Here is a 17,159-nt window from a genome sequence, read left to right on the forward strand (position 1 = left end):
GCGGCTGGTGTAAACCGGTGTCGACGTAATGTTGTACTTGCGACGTGCGGCCGAGTTGAGGTTGCGACACATCGAAAGAATTCCGGAACTCGTGCAGAAGAGCAAGTAGGTCAGCGTGTTCGGCAGGGGTGAGGGTATCGGCGATGGCACTGGAAAATATATCACTGGATGACTCCCCGAGTGACGACAGGGCATTTGGTGGGTCGCAGCAGTCATCCGGGACGTCAACCAAAGACGAAGAGTCGAGATCTTCCACGCGGCCGAGACATGCAAGCAGCGTGACAGGTGCAGAGAGCGGATTCAAGACGAATATATTGCTGCTGCCGGCGGCGATGTCAATCGTTGCGAAAGGTAGCGGCAGAGCTCTACGACTCGTGAAGACATCGGACGGCGTGAAAAAGACTGTAGCGTCGGTGTGGGCGTTGCAGGAAACAGGGACCAGCGCGAAAGTGCCAGGCGGAATGTCGGTATCCTCACGAACGAGCAGCTTGGGCGGCTGATGAAGAGCGTCAAGTAATGGGGCGTCACACAATGGGGACAACTCAACTTCGGCGCGTGCGCAGTCGATGACGGCATTATGGCGGGATAGGAAGTCCCACCCGAGGATGACGTCATGCGAACAGGCAGAAAGGACAATGAACTCAACGATGTACAGACTGCCTTCAATGAGCACTCTTGCAGTGCAGGCTGCGAGAGGCGTCACTTGCTGCGCGCTTGCGGTGTGGAGCGACAGTCCCGAAAGCGGCGTCGTTACCTTTCGTAATACACGGCAGAGATTAGCGGCTATGACAGAAACGGCGGCGCCGGTGTCCACAAGGGCAAAAGTACGAACACCTTCAACAGTTATGGCGACCACGTTAGTTGGGGAGGAGTGAGGGCTTGGACAGTTCGGAGATGGCGCAGTTCTTGCCTCTTGAACTGCGGCGTTTAGTTTTCCTGGTCGGAGGGTCCGGGCCGGCGACGCATGGGGGACGGCGATCGCCGCCGAGGAGATGGTGAGCGCTGCGGCTGGAAGTCAGGGCGGTGAGTAGGGGCATCGCGCGGTGATGGGCCGGGAACGTATTGGAGGAAGGGCTGGCTTCCGGCTTGCGACGACCGGGCACGGTCGCCGAAAGTTTGGGGGCGACGGCGGCAATAGCGGGCGACGTGTCCAGGAGTGTAGCAGGCGTAGCAAATCGGTCGATTATCAGGCGTCCTCCATGGATTGGCGATTGTCGGTGCTGCCCAAGTGGAAGGATAGACAGGCGGTTGCGTGGGTTGCGAGTGCGTAGTGTAAGGTGGCTGCGGAAGCCTACGCAGAACGTCAGCGTACGTGAGGGGCGCGGCTACAGGCTGCACGGCTTGCGCATAGGCGACAGGATCGGCCACAGGCTCCGATGCACGCGCGTAGTGAACAGGGCTGGATGGAGGCGGCTCGCGGCGCGCAAGGGGAACAGCGTGGGCAACCTCCTCCGAAATAACAGTGCGGAGCGGGGTGGGCAGACGGGTGGTAGGCTCGTGAGTAAAAGGCATTAAGGAAAGTTGGCGGGCAACTTCCTCGCGGACGAAGTCTCGAACCTGCTGAAGCAACGTCGAATGGTCAGGCATGGTGTCGAGACTGCACAGCGACTCGCCACCCCGTGGAGGCTGCCGAGTCAGAGCGCGCTGCTTCTTCAACTCGTCGTAGCTCTGACACAAGCTGACGACTTCTGAAACTGTGCCCGGATTCCTAGCCAAGAGCATTTGGAATGCGCCATCGTCAATGCCCTTCAGGATTTGTTTGATCCTGTCAGCTTCGGGCATGGTGTCGTTGACACGTCGACAAAGGTCGACGACGTCCTCAATATAGCTTGTGAAGCTTTCTCCAGTCTGCTGTGAGCGGACGCGCAAGCGTTGCTCTGCGCGCTGCTTGCGGACAGCTGGTCGACCGAATACTTCAGAGCAGGACGTCTTGAAGACGGTCCATGTGGGGATGTTCTGTTTGTGGTTGTTGTACCACAATTCGGCGACGCCAGTCAGATAAAATATGACGTAGCCTAGCTTGTCGGGGTCATCCCACTTATTATGCGCGCTCACCAGTTCGTAGTGGTCAAGCCAGTCTTCCACGTCGGTCTCATCTGCACCGCTGAAGACCTTTGGGTCCCGGAGCCGAGGAAGCCCGGTGCAGGTGACGGACAGGGACGAAGGCGCCGGTGGGTTTGCGTGGTCAGTCATGATCGGCGGTAGCGTCCGGCTACGCAGCTCCAGGGTGTAGCGACGGGGATGAACAGCACCCTCCACCAAATGTGAAGAGGTTTATTGGTCGTTGAAAGACGTAATGGTCGTCAGCGGCAAGCAAGCGAGAAGAAGCGTCCAGAGGCACAGCGGCGATCCGAAACACGAGCCGAGCGAGCCGAGCGTTGGCGATGCTGCTGGATGGAGGCGCATCTTCTTCTTCACAGCACAAAGTTACAGCACATGTCGGACGCAGATGTCATCGTTACCTCAGCAATAATCAAAACAAAATGATAAATAATGCATACAAACCTAGATGGTGACGGTGTATGCTTCCGTGTTGAAACAGGATTGCCGCACTCATCGCAATTTGAAAACTCTGTGCCGCACGCCCGTGCTTCTTATCGGGTCGATGACATGATTTCTTCGGTATAATTCAGGTCATTTCTCTTCATCTGAGGCCCTTAGTCGTGCACTGTTACCTTTTTTAAAAGCTTCCCCTTTTACCTTCACGCACCTGTCGCCTTCGGGCACACGCACTTACATACAATGCGGGCGTAGCAGGCACAGAGACGACGATTCGCAGCACGCGGGTGGAAACTGAAGTCTCCGCCGTGGCACTGACGGCGCGCTGGCGCACTACACTGTTGCGTCACTTATAGGTGTTTTTTTTTATTATTATTGCGTAGGTTTGCCCTACGGCACAAATACACATTACACAAAATTGTGCAACTGCGTTTCCTCCATGGTATCCCGAAGGGACCTATCAAGCGGACCGCATATCCATCGCTGCAAGACAGGCGGCCTGGTGTACCGCACGTTTCCCATTGATGGCGGGTCGCGTCAGCATCGTACTTGTCGCACGTTTGCCAACGTTCACCCAAGTTCGGCATTCTGTCGTTGAAGGCGCATCGCGCGTGGCGTTGGGCCGCTTCGATGTGCACCACCCTGTCCGTGGGCCAGGAGATGCGCGCGCGTGGGCTGACGCGTTAAAAAATCTTATAAACAATGAGTAGCGCTTAGGGTTGCTTTTTTTTCATCTGCGAATAGTAAGAAACTTGACTACTCTGTGCGTCCAAAGAGAAGTTCAGAGTAGCAAGAAAGTGTTCACGGAGCCATCCTTAAATTTTCGTCGCGAGACGGCGACCTCAAATAGCCCTGGAGTACCACAACGAGACACCTAAGTCAAGGTCTCTGGTGGCCTCAAATTCTTTGTGTCCTACCGACACCCGCTTATGACCAAAATGGGTGACCATATTACAGAAGACTCCGGTTTCCAATTGCCATTTCTTGCGAACCTTGTCAAAAGAAATTGGTCAACGCCCAATCTGTTTAGCGCGCATGGGCATAATCTCAGCAGGTCGCCGAAAGAAACAACGTTTATATCTATAAAATTCCTTTTCAGCACGTTACTCGGTGTTTACAAAGAAGCGGAGAGAATCGATGCCTCCTATGGAAACAACGATTGGCGACGTGGCAAAATGCTCAAGGTGACCAAGATAACTCGCCATCCCAAGTACAATCCAAGGACGTATCATAACGACATCGCCATCCTAGAGGTATGTCACATTCTTACTTTAAGAATGCCAAGTGTGTTTACTCTAACGTTTTGCTTCAATAATTCGCATCCCGCCTTTTCTTGCCTCATTTTTGTGCATGCAGATCTGCACACGCAATTACAACACATTGAGCGCAGTACCGATTGCGTTACGAATTCTAGCAGACAGGAGACGAGCACGTCGCACACGCAGCGGTCGTATAATTGAAGTAGAGCAACCCCAAACGAATCAGCAATGCATGTGCTTTATCAACGCGCAAATGATAGCAGATTCCATTACACAGCCGGTCATATTGGTGGCACAGAATATCGAGTGGTCGCTGCTGACGTGCAAAGGTACGACGGGCCTCATGGTGTCAAGGACGGGTCTTGTGGCCGTTAGGCGGCCGCTGGGATCGCTAGTTCATAAGCTTTGACCTTCGTGCAACTATTCACTGACACGCCTATTATCCAAAGCACGATAGCCGTACAGCGCTAAGAAACAGCACATTCTAGAAACGCTGTGAATATGTTTAGCTCTGTAGTCATTTTAGTCTTCACTAAAGCGTGTACGCTTTCACAGCATAGTGCTATCAGATCTGCCATGCCCAGAACCACATTTCAAGAACGCTTTAAAATACACATGACCAAGATTTGGGGACATATGCACGTACCGCCAACTCTCGTCGGTGACTGTGCTGGCCTGCCGTAACTGAATGGGAAATAGGCGAAAAAAATAATATCTGACGAAAAAAGTTAATTGTCAAAAACGACTCCCGGTTCTACACAGTAGAGACTTATTTGAACATTCTGTTAAAATTGCAGTGTCGCACTACAAACCGCGTGGCTTCCCAGAGTGTTTAAAATTTTATAATGGGGCTCCATGTTTTTTTTATGGGCGGTGTTAAATTGTCCTGAGAAGCCACACGCCTTGTAGTGCGACACTGCATTTTTACCAAAACGTTAAAGTAGGTATCTACTCTATAGAACACCGAGTCGTTTTTGATAGCTTGCTTTTTTCAAGAGATATGATTTTTTTCGCCAATTTGCCATTCAGTTATGGCAGAACGCCGTTTCTGCCGCCGAGAGATGGCGCCACGTACAAATGTCCCCACATCCTGGGAATGAAATACTTTGAAAGACCGCTTGCCCGTGTATTTTTCACGCACTAATAGCCCAAATCTGAAGAAATTAATAAAAAACTTGAGGGTGTTTGTGTATGTGCGTGTTGTTACACTATGCTTCCCAAGGGACACTAAAGGCGAATATTAAGTCGACGTTGATTGTTGAAATAGCGGTCCAGAAACCTCGTAGTGCTACTTTTATGCCAAGGAAGTGCTTATTTTGAAATAAAATCACGTTTTAGTGGTCCGCATCGCGTTAGCGCACTTCAAGTTACCCGCCTGAAATCAGACTTTCATACGTCACTGCTGCCGTGCCCAACGTTGCCCGCCTTTACTGCGCGGCCACCGACACTAGTAGCAGCAGAGCGAAAGTAGCGGGACCCACAGCAGCACTGGCGTTGTGCACCATTCGGGCATCCGGCAATATCACATGCATGCGGCATTTTGTCGAACTTTCTGTCAGAGCGACTTTCACAAGCGCGCAATACACACGCGGCAGTACGCGATCCCGAAACTACCGCTAAGGCGCGACCGCGTGAGCGAAGCAGGGCGCCGGGCGAAGCGCAGTTCGGCGAAATCGGAACCTTTGAACCACGCCCGCCGTTCCCCATGGCAACGCCTCAGAGGTTCTTTTTTTCCATGAATCAAACGGAAACGAACAAGCAGCATTTTATTACGTCTCTTGATGCACGGAAAGTTTTTTTTAATGCAGCTAGTTCGATTACTAGTGAATAATTGTATTCAGACTCTCCCACGTCATCGGGATCACTTCCAAAATGTCCCACTCGTGGCGCTCATCGTGTGACACATTTAGCTTAATTTCTCGGTAAGTATGGCACTGCTGTTGATAATATTGCCGTTTTAGAAGTTATAATACATTGAGCTTTCACTCGGACATGAATTGTTATTTGCCTTTAGTGTCCCTTTAAGTAAAAGATATCCGCCGACGAATAAGGATGGGTTGGTGCGCATACGGGGAATTCCATACCATCACTGGGATGATGCTGAAGTAATCTCGTAAAGTGGGCTGGGTAATGCATATTAAATATAGCTGAACACCCTCATAGGCTTGGGGGGGGGGGGGGGGTAGAAAGAGAGAGAGAAGCACCACTGATTATCTAGGGGAGTGTCGGGAGGAGAAGCGCCAAGTCAGCCTGACATCTTTACTCGGTCAGTCCGGGTCGGGCTTATCCCGTCAAGCTGTAAAGTGCAGGCCACGCAGCTTTTTAACAATAATAGCGGCCGAGCACCCCTGGTTTATTCCAAGAACTGCTTACTTCCCACCTTGACCTCAAAAAGCTGGAGAAGCACGTCATCGCTTCATTTTCTTTTTTATATCCATTAAGAAGCTTCCTTCTTCCAAAGTCGACCAATGGAAAGAGGTTGGGGGGGGGGGGGGCTGTAGTAAAGCTTGGCTCGTCCAACCTAATCGAGATGCCTGCGCACGCAGCGCTGAAGATGAGACAGGAAGTGCCAGTTCATTTTGAAAGAATTCAGCAGGCGTTTCGATTTTCGCAGTGCTGAGAGCGGAGGAGCTGTCAAGGTGTCCCTTCAAGAACGTGTGTTATCAGTTGGGTGTAGACATTCTTTCGGCGGATGTATCGTGGCTCTTTCTTCTACAGGTGGAAAAGCCATTCGAGTACGGAAGCAACGCCAGACCCATATGCATTCCTGCAGCACCAATGAACATCTTCGACACCGAAACCATAGTCGCTGGTTGGGGACATCTCAAAGAAGGTGATGTGTGATTCAGTTTATATGTGTATTAAAACTCACAGGGACCCTTATGCATTCGCCACGAGGGCGAAAGCCATCTTCTTTTTCTTCTCAGTCGATGCATTGATTCTCCCCCGCCCCCCTCCTAACCTTCTGGCACTTAACGTGGTTTTGACCTGCCTCCAGGATCGGAGCCACTGCACGCTTTCTCCACCTCATGTGGTTTTGCACTGCCTCCGTGATCCATTGAACGCGCGACGGAGCAATGTGATGGAGTCACCAGGTGACGTCACGCTATGTGAAGTCATAGTGAAGTCACGAATTTTGGCGATCTGTGACGTTATGCTGAGGTAATATGGTGACCTCTTGACGTGATCAGGGTTTTTTGTATCACTCTTGTTGACGGCGCCGACGCCAACGGTCAAAGTTCGCGTTTGACGAGGCATCTTAGGATTTCACCTAATAATCGGAATCAACTTCTCTAGCCCTGGAATTTAGAACTCATCATAGATGCTACCACGACCGAAATCAGCGTTATATTTACCTTAATGCGTGAAAATATACTCGAACTCAATGGTTCTGTTTTTGATATTCTTAAGGAAAGCTTGACCGCAGGAACGTTCAACAAAGTCATAAATAATTATAAGATTTATAAAACTAAGTTGAACATCAACTGCAACTTTAATCTTTTCTTCTTGCTCTCCGCGACCAGAAATAACGGTAAATGAAATGCCTAACATTTTCTTTTCGTTTTGAAGTTGGCTTTGACATTGCAGGAATAGCATATCCTGCAGGAAGAAAGGACACACGGGTGGGTAAATAATTTTCGCCAGCACTCCTGGAGCGAGAAGAATTGAGACAGAAGCTGATGGAACTTAAATACTGACAATTTGACATGCTCATATACTTTTTTTGTCGCGCAGACGTCGTTCGTCCAAGTCACACATGTGTTCAACTTCCATTGAAGAGTTTCCACAACTCACAGTATCATAGTTCCGGGTATTGTACTAGAGGTTCAAGTGACGACGGGGAAGTTGAGATGACTGTAGCCACATCCCTGCAACCAGTGTATATATTGACCACAATGCTGCGTTCGCTCCCACGTGAACTGACACTTGCTGAGTGAAACTCGAAGGAATTTACCATCTTTCGTTTTCACAACCCTACAGCTCCGTCTTCAGTCAGGAATATCTAGAGCTGAGGAAACGCTCGTGTACCGCCTGTGGCTTGCAGTGGCCTTCACGAATGTCTACTCATTTCGGTACGGAATAGCCAGCAGCCCGACATGTAATAATTGTAGCTGCGAGGAAACAATCACCCATCTTCTTTGTGAACGTCTTCGCGCCAAGAAAATAACATTCAAGAGCGTTACATAGACTTACGAATCATCCACTGTCGGAGGAAAGGGCTTAGCGACACTAACCTATACCGTACTCAGCACAAAGGCTTTGAGAGCGTTTTTGCGTTTCTTGCGGACGATTGGTTTTACAGACAGTCCTTAAGCACTGTCGCATATCGTGTTCTTCTCTCCTTTTTTCCCTTTTCATCTTAGTGTTCTTTCTTTATTCTTCTTTCATTGTTTCTTTTTTTGTAACAGCACTTTTCTATCATCTTTTATCCCCCTTATCCCTTTCTCTGTCAAAGGGTAGCCAGCAAGTCTGAGAACTGACTAACCTCCCTGTCCTTCCGTCTGTTCTTTCCTCTTCCTTGATGACGAATCAGAAACACCTCAGCAGAAAGCACGCCCAAATGCCTGATGTCCAAGCCATGCATGACCAAGGCCGGGCTAAAGCCTCACTGCCGTGACCGACCAGGAGCACGCGGTCCACATTCTCAATTGACCGCTCAGGAACACCAGAACAGATTTTTACGCTGTTTTTCACGATGGACAACTTACCAGTGTTTCCAGAGCATAGCGAAGCAGTGGAGGCTTATTACAAGAGACATCCACCAGAATGCGTAGGAATGCACGTGCTGAGCAACGGACAACTTCGCTGATTCATTACTGTATTACCTTCACCAAACAGGCCTAAGCACATTCATTTCATGCCCTTGTAGAACGTATCGCATTCGTCTTCGGGCAAGTTACTAGAATAAAAACAGTGTGCCATAGTTTAAATAAAGAACAACCCCTGATCACATTCGCTTTGAAGCAAACGTTCCATAGCTCAATAAAGCCAAGTACGTGATCCGCTAATTACTTGTGTTGCGAAAATGAAACATACATGGGCACAAAAGCAAATATTTCAGTATACCAGCGAAGCAGTGATTCGAACCCGTCTCTTTCTTCATTGGTTGGAAGTATAGTGCACAGAGCTTATCACCAGAAGTTCAAAGTCGTCTCGTACTGTTGCGAATTTTATTGCTCGATAGTCAATCCTTGTCACGAGCTGAACGTGTTGCGCTTTCACCGCAAAGTTTACATTGAAGCTATAGACTACGCAAAGGTCACTTCTCTCGCTGCAGCGAGAGAAGTGACCTTTCTTCGTATGACATTCCAATTTTTGCTATCGCATTCATTTCTTCGCCCTTGCGGCGAAACTGTGACTTTTTTCTTTCATTTGCAGGCGGAGATTCCTCGAACCATCTCCTGTATACGAAACTCAGGCTTCTACCGAACGAGCTCTGTTCGGTCTTGTACTTCATCAAGAGCTACGTCAGTGACACGATGTACTGCGCCTACCGGAAGGGCACCGACTCGTGCCAGGTATCACGCTAAGTCTTGTTTGAACACAGTTTCGATGTAATAAGCAACGAAACGTTCACAGCAAAGCCGGACGCCTAGAATTAGTGGGAAATTGGGCGTCAGATGCGATGTATCATCAAAGAATGTTCTATGTACGCATACCTATTAGCACGTGCCCAGCCAAACATACCCAGTAGTAGAGCACTCCACGGGCTCGCCGAAAACATGGCCCGGCCCGGCCCGGCCCGGGCCCACTGGCCGGGCCGGGTAAAGTAGTTTTCTCCCCGAAAGTAGTTTAAGTAAAGTAGTTTCTGACCGAAAACCCGGGCCGGGCTCGGGCCTGGAGTTCCAGGCTTAGGGTCAGGCCCGGGTTTGAGGTTGCGGGCTCGGGTCCGGCCGGGCTTGGACTTAGCTCAGTTCTTAAGATTGTTGCACGTACGTCGTGCATACATATATGTACCATATATTGCATCTCGAAAAAACACTTTCTTTTATGTGGGGCAAACAATATGCAGAAGTTTTATGAAGGACAAGTGCGGAACTTCTTTTGCTTCTTGCGGATTGATATGGGGCTACTTGATAGACTAGGCGCTTATATAGTTGACAACTCACTATTATGTGAATTAATAATTGCATTCGCTTTTATTTTGTACCCGAAACGTTATTTTTTAATCGCAGTAATAAATGTATTATAATAAATTTTATATAATAAATTAATATATCTATACCTTATCATCGGAAGAGCGATCACAGAGCTCCAAAGCAGGGTAACGTTCTTGAAAGTTCCGGCAGTCCACTATCACGAAAGGTCTTCGTGGAGTCTCGTAACATAGAATCACTATAAAGACGCGTTCTTTTTCCGTGACTCCATCACGGCTCCCAGTGGTCATGTGACGCGACATAGACGTGCACAGCCTGCTTTGTGTGCCCACATTGTTAACGTTTGAGCTTTCATCGTGTTCCGCTATAGAGTGCGAGAGCTGCATGACACTGCCTCAACAGTGTTGGAATGTGCAGGAATCGCATAGATCCATTAAACAAGGTGTGGGGCAAAGCATATTCACGTGACGATATATCTGGCTTGAAAAAAGACAATCACGAATTCCGTGCCGGTTGATGTCCCCTTACCTCGAACCATGTGCATACAATGAGTAAGCGTCGAGAAGCTTATTCGCGCCTTTAATACCAAACTGGAACGAACCGCGAAAATAGATCGCAATTTCTTCGTCCACCTCCTGCCAGTTCTACCCGCGTAGTCCAATCGCTACCTTGTACCGGTACAACATCGTTAGCAAGGCATACACCATAATATAATGAAAAAAAGAGCACAGTACAAACCGTGCATAACATACACTGCTGAAACCTGCAAGGAGAATCCCTCAAAGAGGAGTTTTATAGATGATATTGAAGAGCGGCACGACGTTCGGGAACAAGAGAAATGAAGCGATGATCTGGAAATCTGCCTCCATCCTGCAGAAATGCGTAGAGACGTCCGAAATTTGCTCCAGTGGTGGAAGTCTGAGAACTACGACTGCCGACGCCTTCACAATTTGTAAGGCCAATTTCGTGCGCCTGCAGCTAGTGCAAGCAGTTCAGCAAACTGTAGTGCCACAGGATATCTGAATACCTGATGCAACAAAGCATGGCATGCTTACAGCCGGAATCTCTTGATAATTTCACTTTTTGCACAATAACATGTAAAGAAACTAACTGTATACTATACCACAAAAGCTTATTTCATTTCATTTTCACTTATTGATACCCCCAAGGCCAAAGGCATTACAGAGGGGACTGAGTAAACAAAACAGATGTAAAAGCAAACAAAAAACGCAGCAAACAGTAAATAAAGATACAAGTTCTTCGGCCCTGGATGTAGATTATATATACTAGGAGTGGTGTGGTATATGAAAATAATGCTATAACAAACAGGTTTTTTTGTCCTTTCGGCTGTTTATACGTATTTCGAAAAGCACACGTGGCGCACGGAGTTCGTTAGAATTTTTATCTAGATTAGCGTTAACTAAAGTAATAAATTTGGCTTTTTTTTCTGTATTTCGCTTGCCGTGGCAAGTGGCTACTATGCTGAAGACAGGTGTTACATATCCAGAATGGTGCACGATTGGGTTTGGTGGTAGAGCATGCTTAAATTTCAATAGAGAGCGCAATAAAAACAAAGTTAAGCGAGCGTTCTGCTCTATGTCTCCTCTGTTCTTACTGCGCTCCCTGTTGAAACTGAACTCGTGTTGCAAATCACTTTTGTTGCTACAATATTGGCTACCAAACACTCTTAATGATTACCATGGTCTTTAGAGAAAAGATAGGTACAGTATACCACTGCCGAACCAGCGTTCATTGTACCCAGTATGCCCGCTCCACAGTGAGGCCCTTTTGTACAAGGAATTACCGAAGAATAAAGCATACTTTTTGGCGTCGCATGCGCCAACAACACGTAGATATTTGCTACTTAAAACGGCTTGCTGTTGATTCCATGTTCGGGCAACACCACCTGGATTATTGGCTCGGACCCCTGTCGGGCAGGGCCGGGCCGGGTAGGTAAAATTTTTTCTCGGGTTCGAGCCGGTCCCGGGCCTGGCTTTTAAGTCACCGAGCCGGGTTCGGCGGGTAAACTTCAACAAGTGCCGGGCTCGGGCCGGGCCCAGGCCGAGAGTTACGTACCGTGCAGTGCTCTACCCAGTAGCACAAATTGCCTACTCGTCCACATCCTCAGCGAAAGAAAAAGCCCGTTGGCGTTGATAAGGCTCCGCCTACCAACGCCAACGTGCTCAACATTCCCCGCATCAAAGTGTGCATGTATCTTGTAATACCTCTGAAAGCATCAGACCCCTCTACTGCTGAAAGTTTAATCAACAGAGGTTAGTTTCGTACAGCATATGTCTAACAAGGTGATATAACGAAACCGAGGGCACGATGTGTGGGCACTTTAGAATTCAACGCTCTAGAACAGATCCTTCTCGGAGAGAAGCATATTATGAACGCCATACTCTCTTCTTTTCAGGGTGACTCTGGGGGACCGCTCATGTCTCGAGTTGTCGGGGGCCGCTACGTGCAAGTGGGCATTGTCTCGTTCGGTGAGGGCTGCGCAAGGACCTACATACCGGGAGTGTACACGCGCGTCGAAGCGTTCACATCCTGGATTAAGCAGGTGGTGGGCTCCTCTGGCAAGGCCTACTCAACCGAATTGCCCCTGCAGCTGCCGTCATACACCGTACCACAATCACCTTCTATCTTCCAGTTTATCTGAGAAGTTACGCTTCTTTCGCCCTCAAGCCTTGATGGGGGACTAATAAACAGAGAAGAAACAAATGCACACTGAATTCTGCAAACCGAAACTTCCTGTAGTTGACTACAATTTAACAAGTCCGGAGAGGCCACCCAGACAGCCGAGGCGTGGCAGCCAATCGTCTACACGACTTAAAAAATAGTCCCGCTCATGCACTCGGCAATGTTATCCGAAGGTGGGATCACTGGCCGTCCGGCTCATGACGTCAGTCTGGACTGCGCGCCCATTGCTGTAGGCTTGTGCGCGTCCGCATCCGCGGAGGGAATGTCGCGGGCTTCTGAAGTTTTATCTTACTATTGAATGTTTCAGTGGACATTTATATCTGCTTTCTGTGTTGCTTCGAACCACCGTCATCGACATCATTCAATACACATAGAGTGGGGTTCAACTTTAGAAATGAGCGGTATATACTGCTGAAGGGCGGATGCATGTAAGATTGTGCCAATGGGTACGCACTCTAGAATGACGTCACACGACGGATGACCTGCGGCTCCTTCGGAGGAAACACTGCCGAGTGCATAAGCGGGACTATTTCTTCAGTCGCGAAGGCGATCGACTGCTGGGCTTCGATCATCTTGGTGAGGCCTCTCCAACATTCTTCTTAATGGGGGTTGTGCTTGGGAAGCTTCAAACTAAAGTGGTCCTTACACCAGCGGCCACTTCTGGGCGCAGATGGAAGCAGCACCTGGTGCAACGTGCCTAAAACTGTTCGTTTCCCGTGGTGAAGAAAAGTGTATGCCAGATAGTATGGACCCATTAGGCTTGCAAGCGAAGCGCTGTCATCTCCTGCTGCAAGCCAGCTTGCGCTACATTGCCACGAACCAGTTATGATAGTTTCGTACACAACAGATGCTACAAAACACTGCTTTAGTTCACATGCAGCACAGTCCTTACAACACACACAGCGTGCATTATGCTTCAAAGCAAGTCTACGTTGAAGTAAAAAAAAGAATAGTACTGGGCTACGTACGACATTGTCTTTGTTACAACCTACTCAGATAGCCCTCCTTTCAGCGGTCTTCTATTTCATTCATGAAACACCAAAAAAAAAAAGCTAGGATGCATTAATAAATTACTATGCTTCATCAAAGAACAGTTACCATGAGAAGAGTATTAGTAGATTACCTGCCCTCCCCCCCCCCTCGATAAAAAAGTATAGCATAGCACCAGGCGGCAGATATCGCCTTGAGGTTTGAAAGCTATCACGACCGTTACGATATCAATTTGGACGCATTTTGCTCCGGGCGTGGTCTGTAGTTGGCTTTCACAGCAGTATATATAGGCTTCATTTTATTTTAAGGCAGCCGGCAAGCGAACTTAGTTGCCGTCTCGAGAGCCTCTTTTGTGCCCGTTTCAACACTTAAGGAACCGAAAGACATCCTCTGAACTCAATGGCGTTTCAATTACGTACAGGTTATTGGAGTAGCCATGAATGGGAGGTTAACAGCCACCCTTCCCCCCCCCCCCTCAGAAAAAATATTTCTGGCTACTCCCTGGCACTGGAGACAAAATAAGTCAGCTTTCTTCTCCCGTACCTAACAAGCAACTTTGGCGAAATCAACGCCGCTGGAGTTTCTAAAAAACAGCATGTCAGCGTAACCTGATTTCGCGTATCCCTTCTGTGCGTGCCTCCACATGAAGGGATTTTGTAACAAGTGTGCAAGTGCAGCTGTTCGCCTATTAACATCTATGTACCACTGAAGCGACGCAATGCTGTATGGATGGTTTCATCTGGCGGCATTACAAATCATTAAGAATGGTACTGAGTGCAAAACAGCAACCAAGGGGCTAGAAGACACAGTCGTCATTGACAACCGGACCCTTTAATCAGTAGAATAGTATGTCTATGTACGCGAAACATTAGCAGGGGAGCCTACTCATGTAAAGGATATCCACCGAAGAATAAGTATAGCTTGTGCGCGTACAGTGGTAATTTGTTGATGCTGTGGCTGATGAGGGCGAATAATTATGGCTGAGCCCTTTGTAATGGGTAGGAAACTTTAAACCACCGAGTCTTTACGCAGTTCGCATTGTCCTGGTGTTATCTTACTCTTCTACCACCCTACATTAAATCTGTTAACGCAATTCGTTGTTCTACACGACGCCTGTTTAAAGCATTTCTTCTGCGGAATTCCAAACCCTGACGTGTCTCTGTGGCAGAGTACTCGACTGCCTGGCAGAAGGCCTGGGTTGAAATCCGGATCCATAAACAGAGGAATAGGTAGGGGAAATATAGAATGAAAAAAATATAAATGAAACTAGAAAAATAAAAAATAACAGAGAGACAAAAAAGAGAGGACGCTTGAGCTTTGCCTCAAGGGTAGAACGCTGCAGCGTCATTGCGCCCCGTTGGCATCACGTTCTTAATCGGTAGCCTCGCTTCGGTACTCGGTGGACACCTCAACTATAGTATTCGTTGGGTTTACCGTCCCACAACCCCAATATGTTTACGAGGAATGATGTTGTGGAAGGCTCTGGAAATTTCCACAACCTGGGCTTCTTTAACGTGCACCTAAATCCAAGTACCCGGGCCTCAAGAATTTTCGCCCCATCGAAAATGCCTTCGATCCCATGGTCTTCGGGTCAGCAGCCGGGCACCATAGCCACTAGACCACCGTGGCGGACGACACATCAACCATGTCGAAGGGGAAGGAACTTCTGTGCGAGTAACATTGGCTGTTTAAAACTATCCTACAACGCCTACTGCAAGTGCAGTTGCAAAGTTCTCACTACGTCATAATTATTCCTTTTACGAATCAGCGAGGTAACCACTACGCGTCCGTAAGGCAACACGCGAACCTACGCAGCTGCTCACTTTGTTGATGCTTTTGCGGATGATGAAGACTAAATATGTCTGAGTGCATTGTAATGGGTAAGGCTTTAGACCCATCACGTGTTGTGCAATTCACATGTCTTGACGCGTCGAGACACATGTCGAGCGAAATTCTACGCTACTGCCGCGCAATATTACGTGCCTTAAGGAGACTCTTCGCGTTACATTACATTCGTATAGGGTTCTTTTTTTTTCGGAAGCAGTTCCAAGCAGTGACGTGGCTCTGTTGTAGAGCACTTGCCTGCCACGAAGAAGGCCTGGGTTCGATTCTCAGTCAAACCTATCTTTTCTATTATTATTTATTTGCGTCTATCTCGACTTACCGCTCGTGGACAACGCTGATATTTCGCTCACAATCAACGACGCCGACACCAAAAATTCTGCGAATCGACCTCTTTAACCCTGTCGTGTTAACGAAAAGATGTCTGAAACAGCAGGCCAAATTGGTTTTATTCACGAATTTCAGCATGGCAGGATGGGCCTGATGAATTGTATGCTACACGAGGTGTCTGGTCACGTGGTGCAGCATAAAATGAACGAATAATATTTAAGAAATTAATTATAATTAATTAAGGAAAATAACTTTCATTATGTCTAGCAGGACTGCACTCGGCGAAGAACTTCGTCGGGGCAGACAGGCTCAGCCTATCCGCCACCTCGCGGGCCCGCCGAATGGCCGTGAGTGGAGAGTCGCTCGCCACTCCCTCGTTGTGCTGCTCGGAGTAGAATCTTGACAGTTACAATGATGTGCCGTAAATGGATGGTAGGCATTGCAATGTTTTGATGAAAACCGTTTTCCAGGCAGACCTCTCCTCCTTCTTGTCATTAAACATCTCCTTCTTCTGATGTCCAAGCTGTGTCAACATTGTCATTCCTAATATCTGCAACAAGCGTAGCCATGTAGAGGGTCTGCAATAGAATTATGACTGAGATGTTGACAAAACAGCAAGATCTCTATTCATAAAGAATTGTTTATCATATAAATATTCCCAAGATCGAATACAACCCAATCACAATTTCGGAAAGACAAGTAGTCGCTGCCAACATCTTCCAGGATATAACGGCTTCTAAATAAATAATGCCAGTTCTTACAAATGTGACTGAAACTTCGAGGAGAGCGAAGAAATCTCGAGAAAAAGTTAAAGACCACGCTGAGCGCATTGGAAGTGAAAATTTTAGGCGCAACATTGAGAAATTGGAAGGCAGCAGAATTAGTCAGACAACGAACAGAGATTGCTGATATTCTAGTTGATATTAAGCGAAATAAATAGATCTGTTCTGGCCACGTAATGCGTGGGGCAGACAACCTGTGCTCAGCTAGAGATAGGGAATGAATACCAGGGAAAAGAACGAGGATGGTTGCGAGTTAGATGTTAGGAGATATAATATTTAATCACCTTGAGCAAGATTGGGTATATCGGGGATCATTGTGAAAGGCCTTCGTCCTACAGGGGACATAAAAATATGCTCAGGAAAAATAAAATTTATTCGAAAGAGAGAGCCGACAGTGCAGTCGTTCAAGATGGGCGGCGTCCCTAGTCCAGGATGTAGTGGGCCTGAGCTGGCAGATTGACCGTGTTCACCCGACGTCGCTGGTCTTCGAGGCGTCAGCTTGTCAGTTCTACCTCCCACCGTTCAATGTTTGGTTCAGTGATAGCTGGTATTGCTGAATTTCGTTCACTCTCATAACACAGGGCAGAGTAGAGTGTATTCGTTGCAGAGAGGAATTGTCAGTCGTCTCGGTTTCAGTCGCGGTATACGTAGCGTTC

General features: G+C 48.1%; 1 protein-coding gene across 1 annotated transcript in view; it reads left to right on the plus strand.

The window, feature by feature from the left end:
• The first annotated feature begins 9,161 nt into the window (after window positions 1–9,161).
• LOC119403118 (tryptase) overlaps window positions 9,162–17,159 on the plus strand; it is a 43,976-nt gene continuing 35,978 nt past the window's right edge. Inside the window, exons 1-2 of the mRNA XM_037668526.2 lie at window positions 9,162–9,277; window positions 12,273–12,419. Of these exons, the coding sequence (XP_037524454.2) occupies window positions 9,239–9,277; window positions 12,273–12,419 (186 nt within the window). The 5' untranslated portion in view covers window positions 9,162–9,238. The remainder of the gene's footprint in view (window positions 9,278–12,272; window positions 12,420–17,159) is intronic.

Source organism: Rhipicephalus sanguineus, chromosome 8 (genome assembly GCF_013339695.2).
Source record: "Rhipicephalus sanguineus isolate Rsan-2018 chromosome 8, BIME_Rsan_1.4, whole genome shotgun sequence".
In the NCBI taxonomy this organism is placed as follows: Eukaryota; Metazoa; Arthropoda; class Arachnida; order Ixodida; family Ixodidae; genus Rhipicephalus; species Rhipicephalus sanguineus.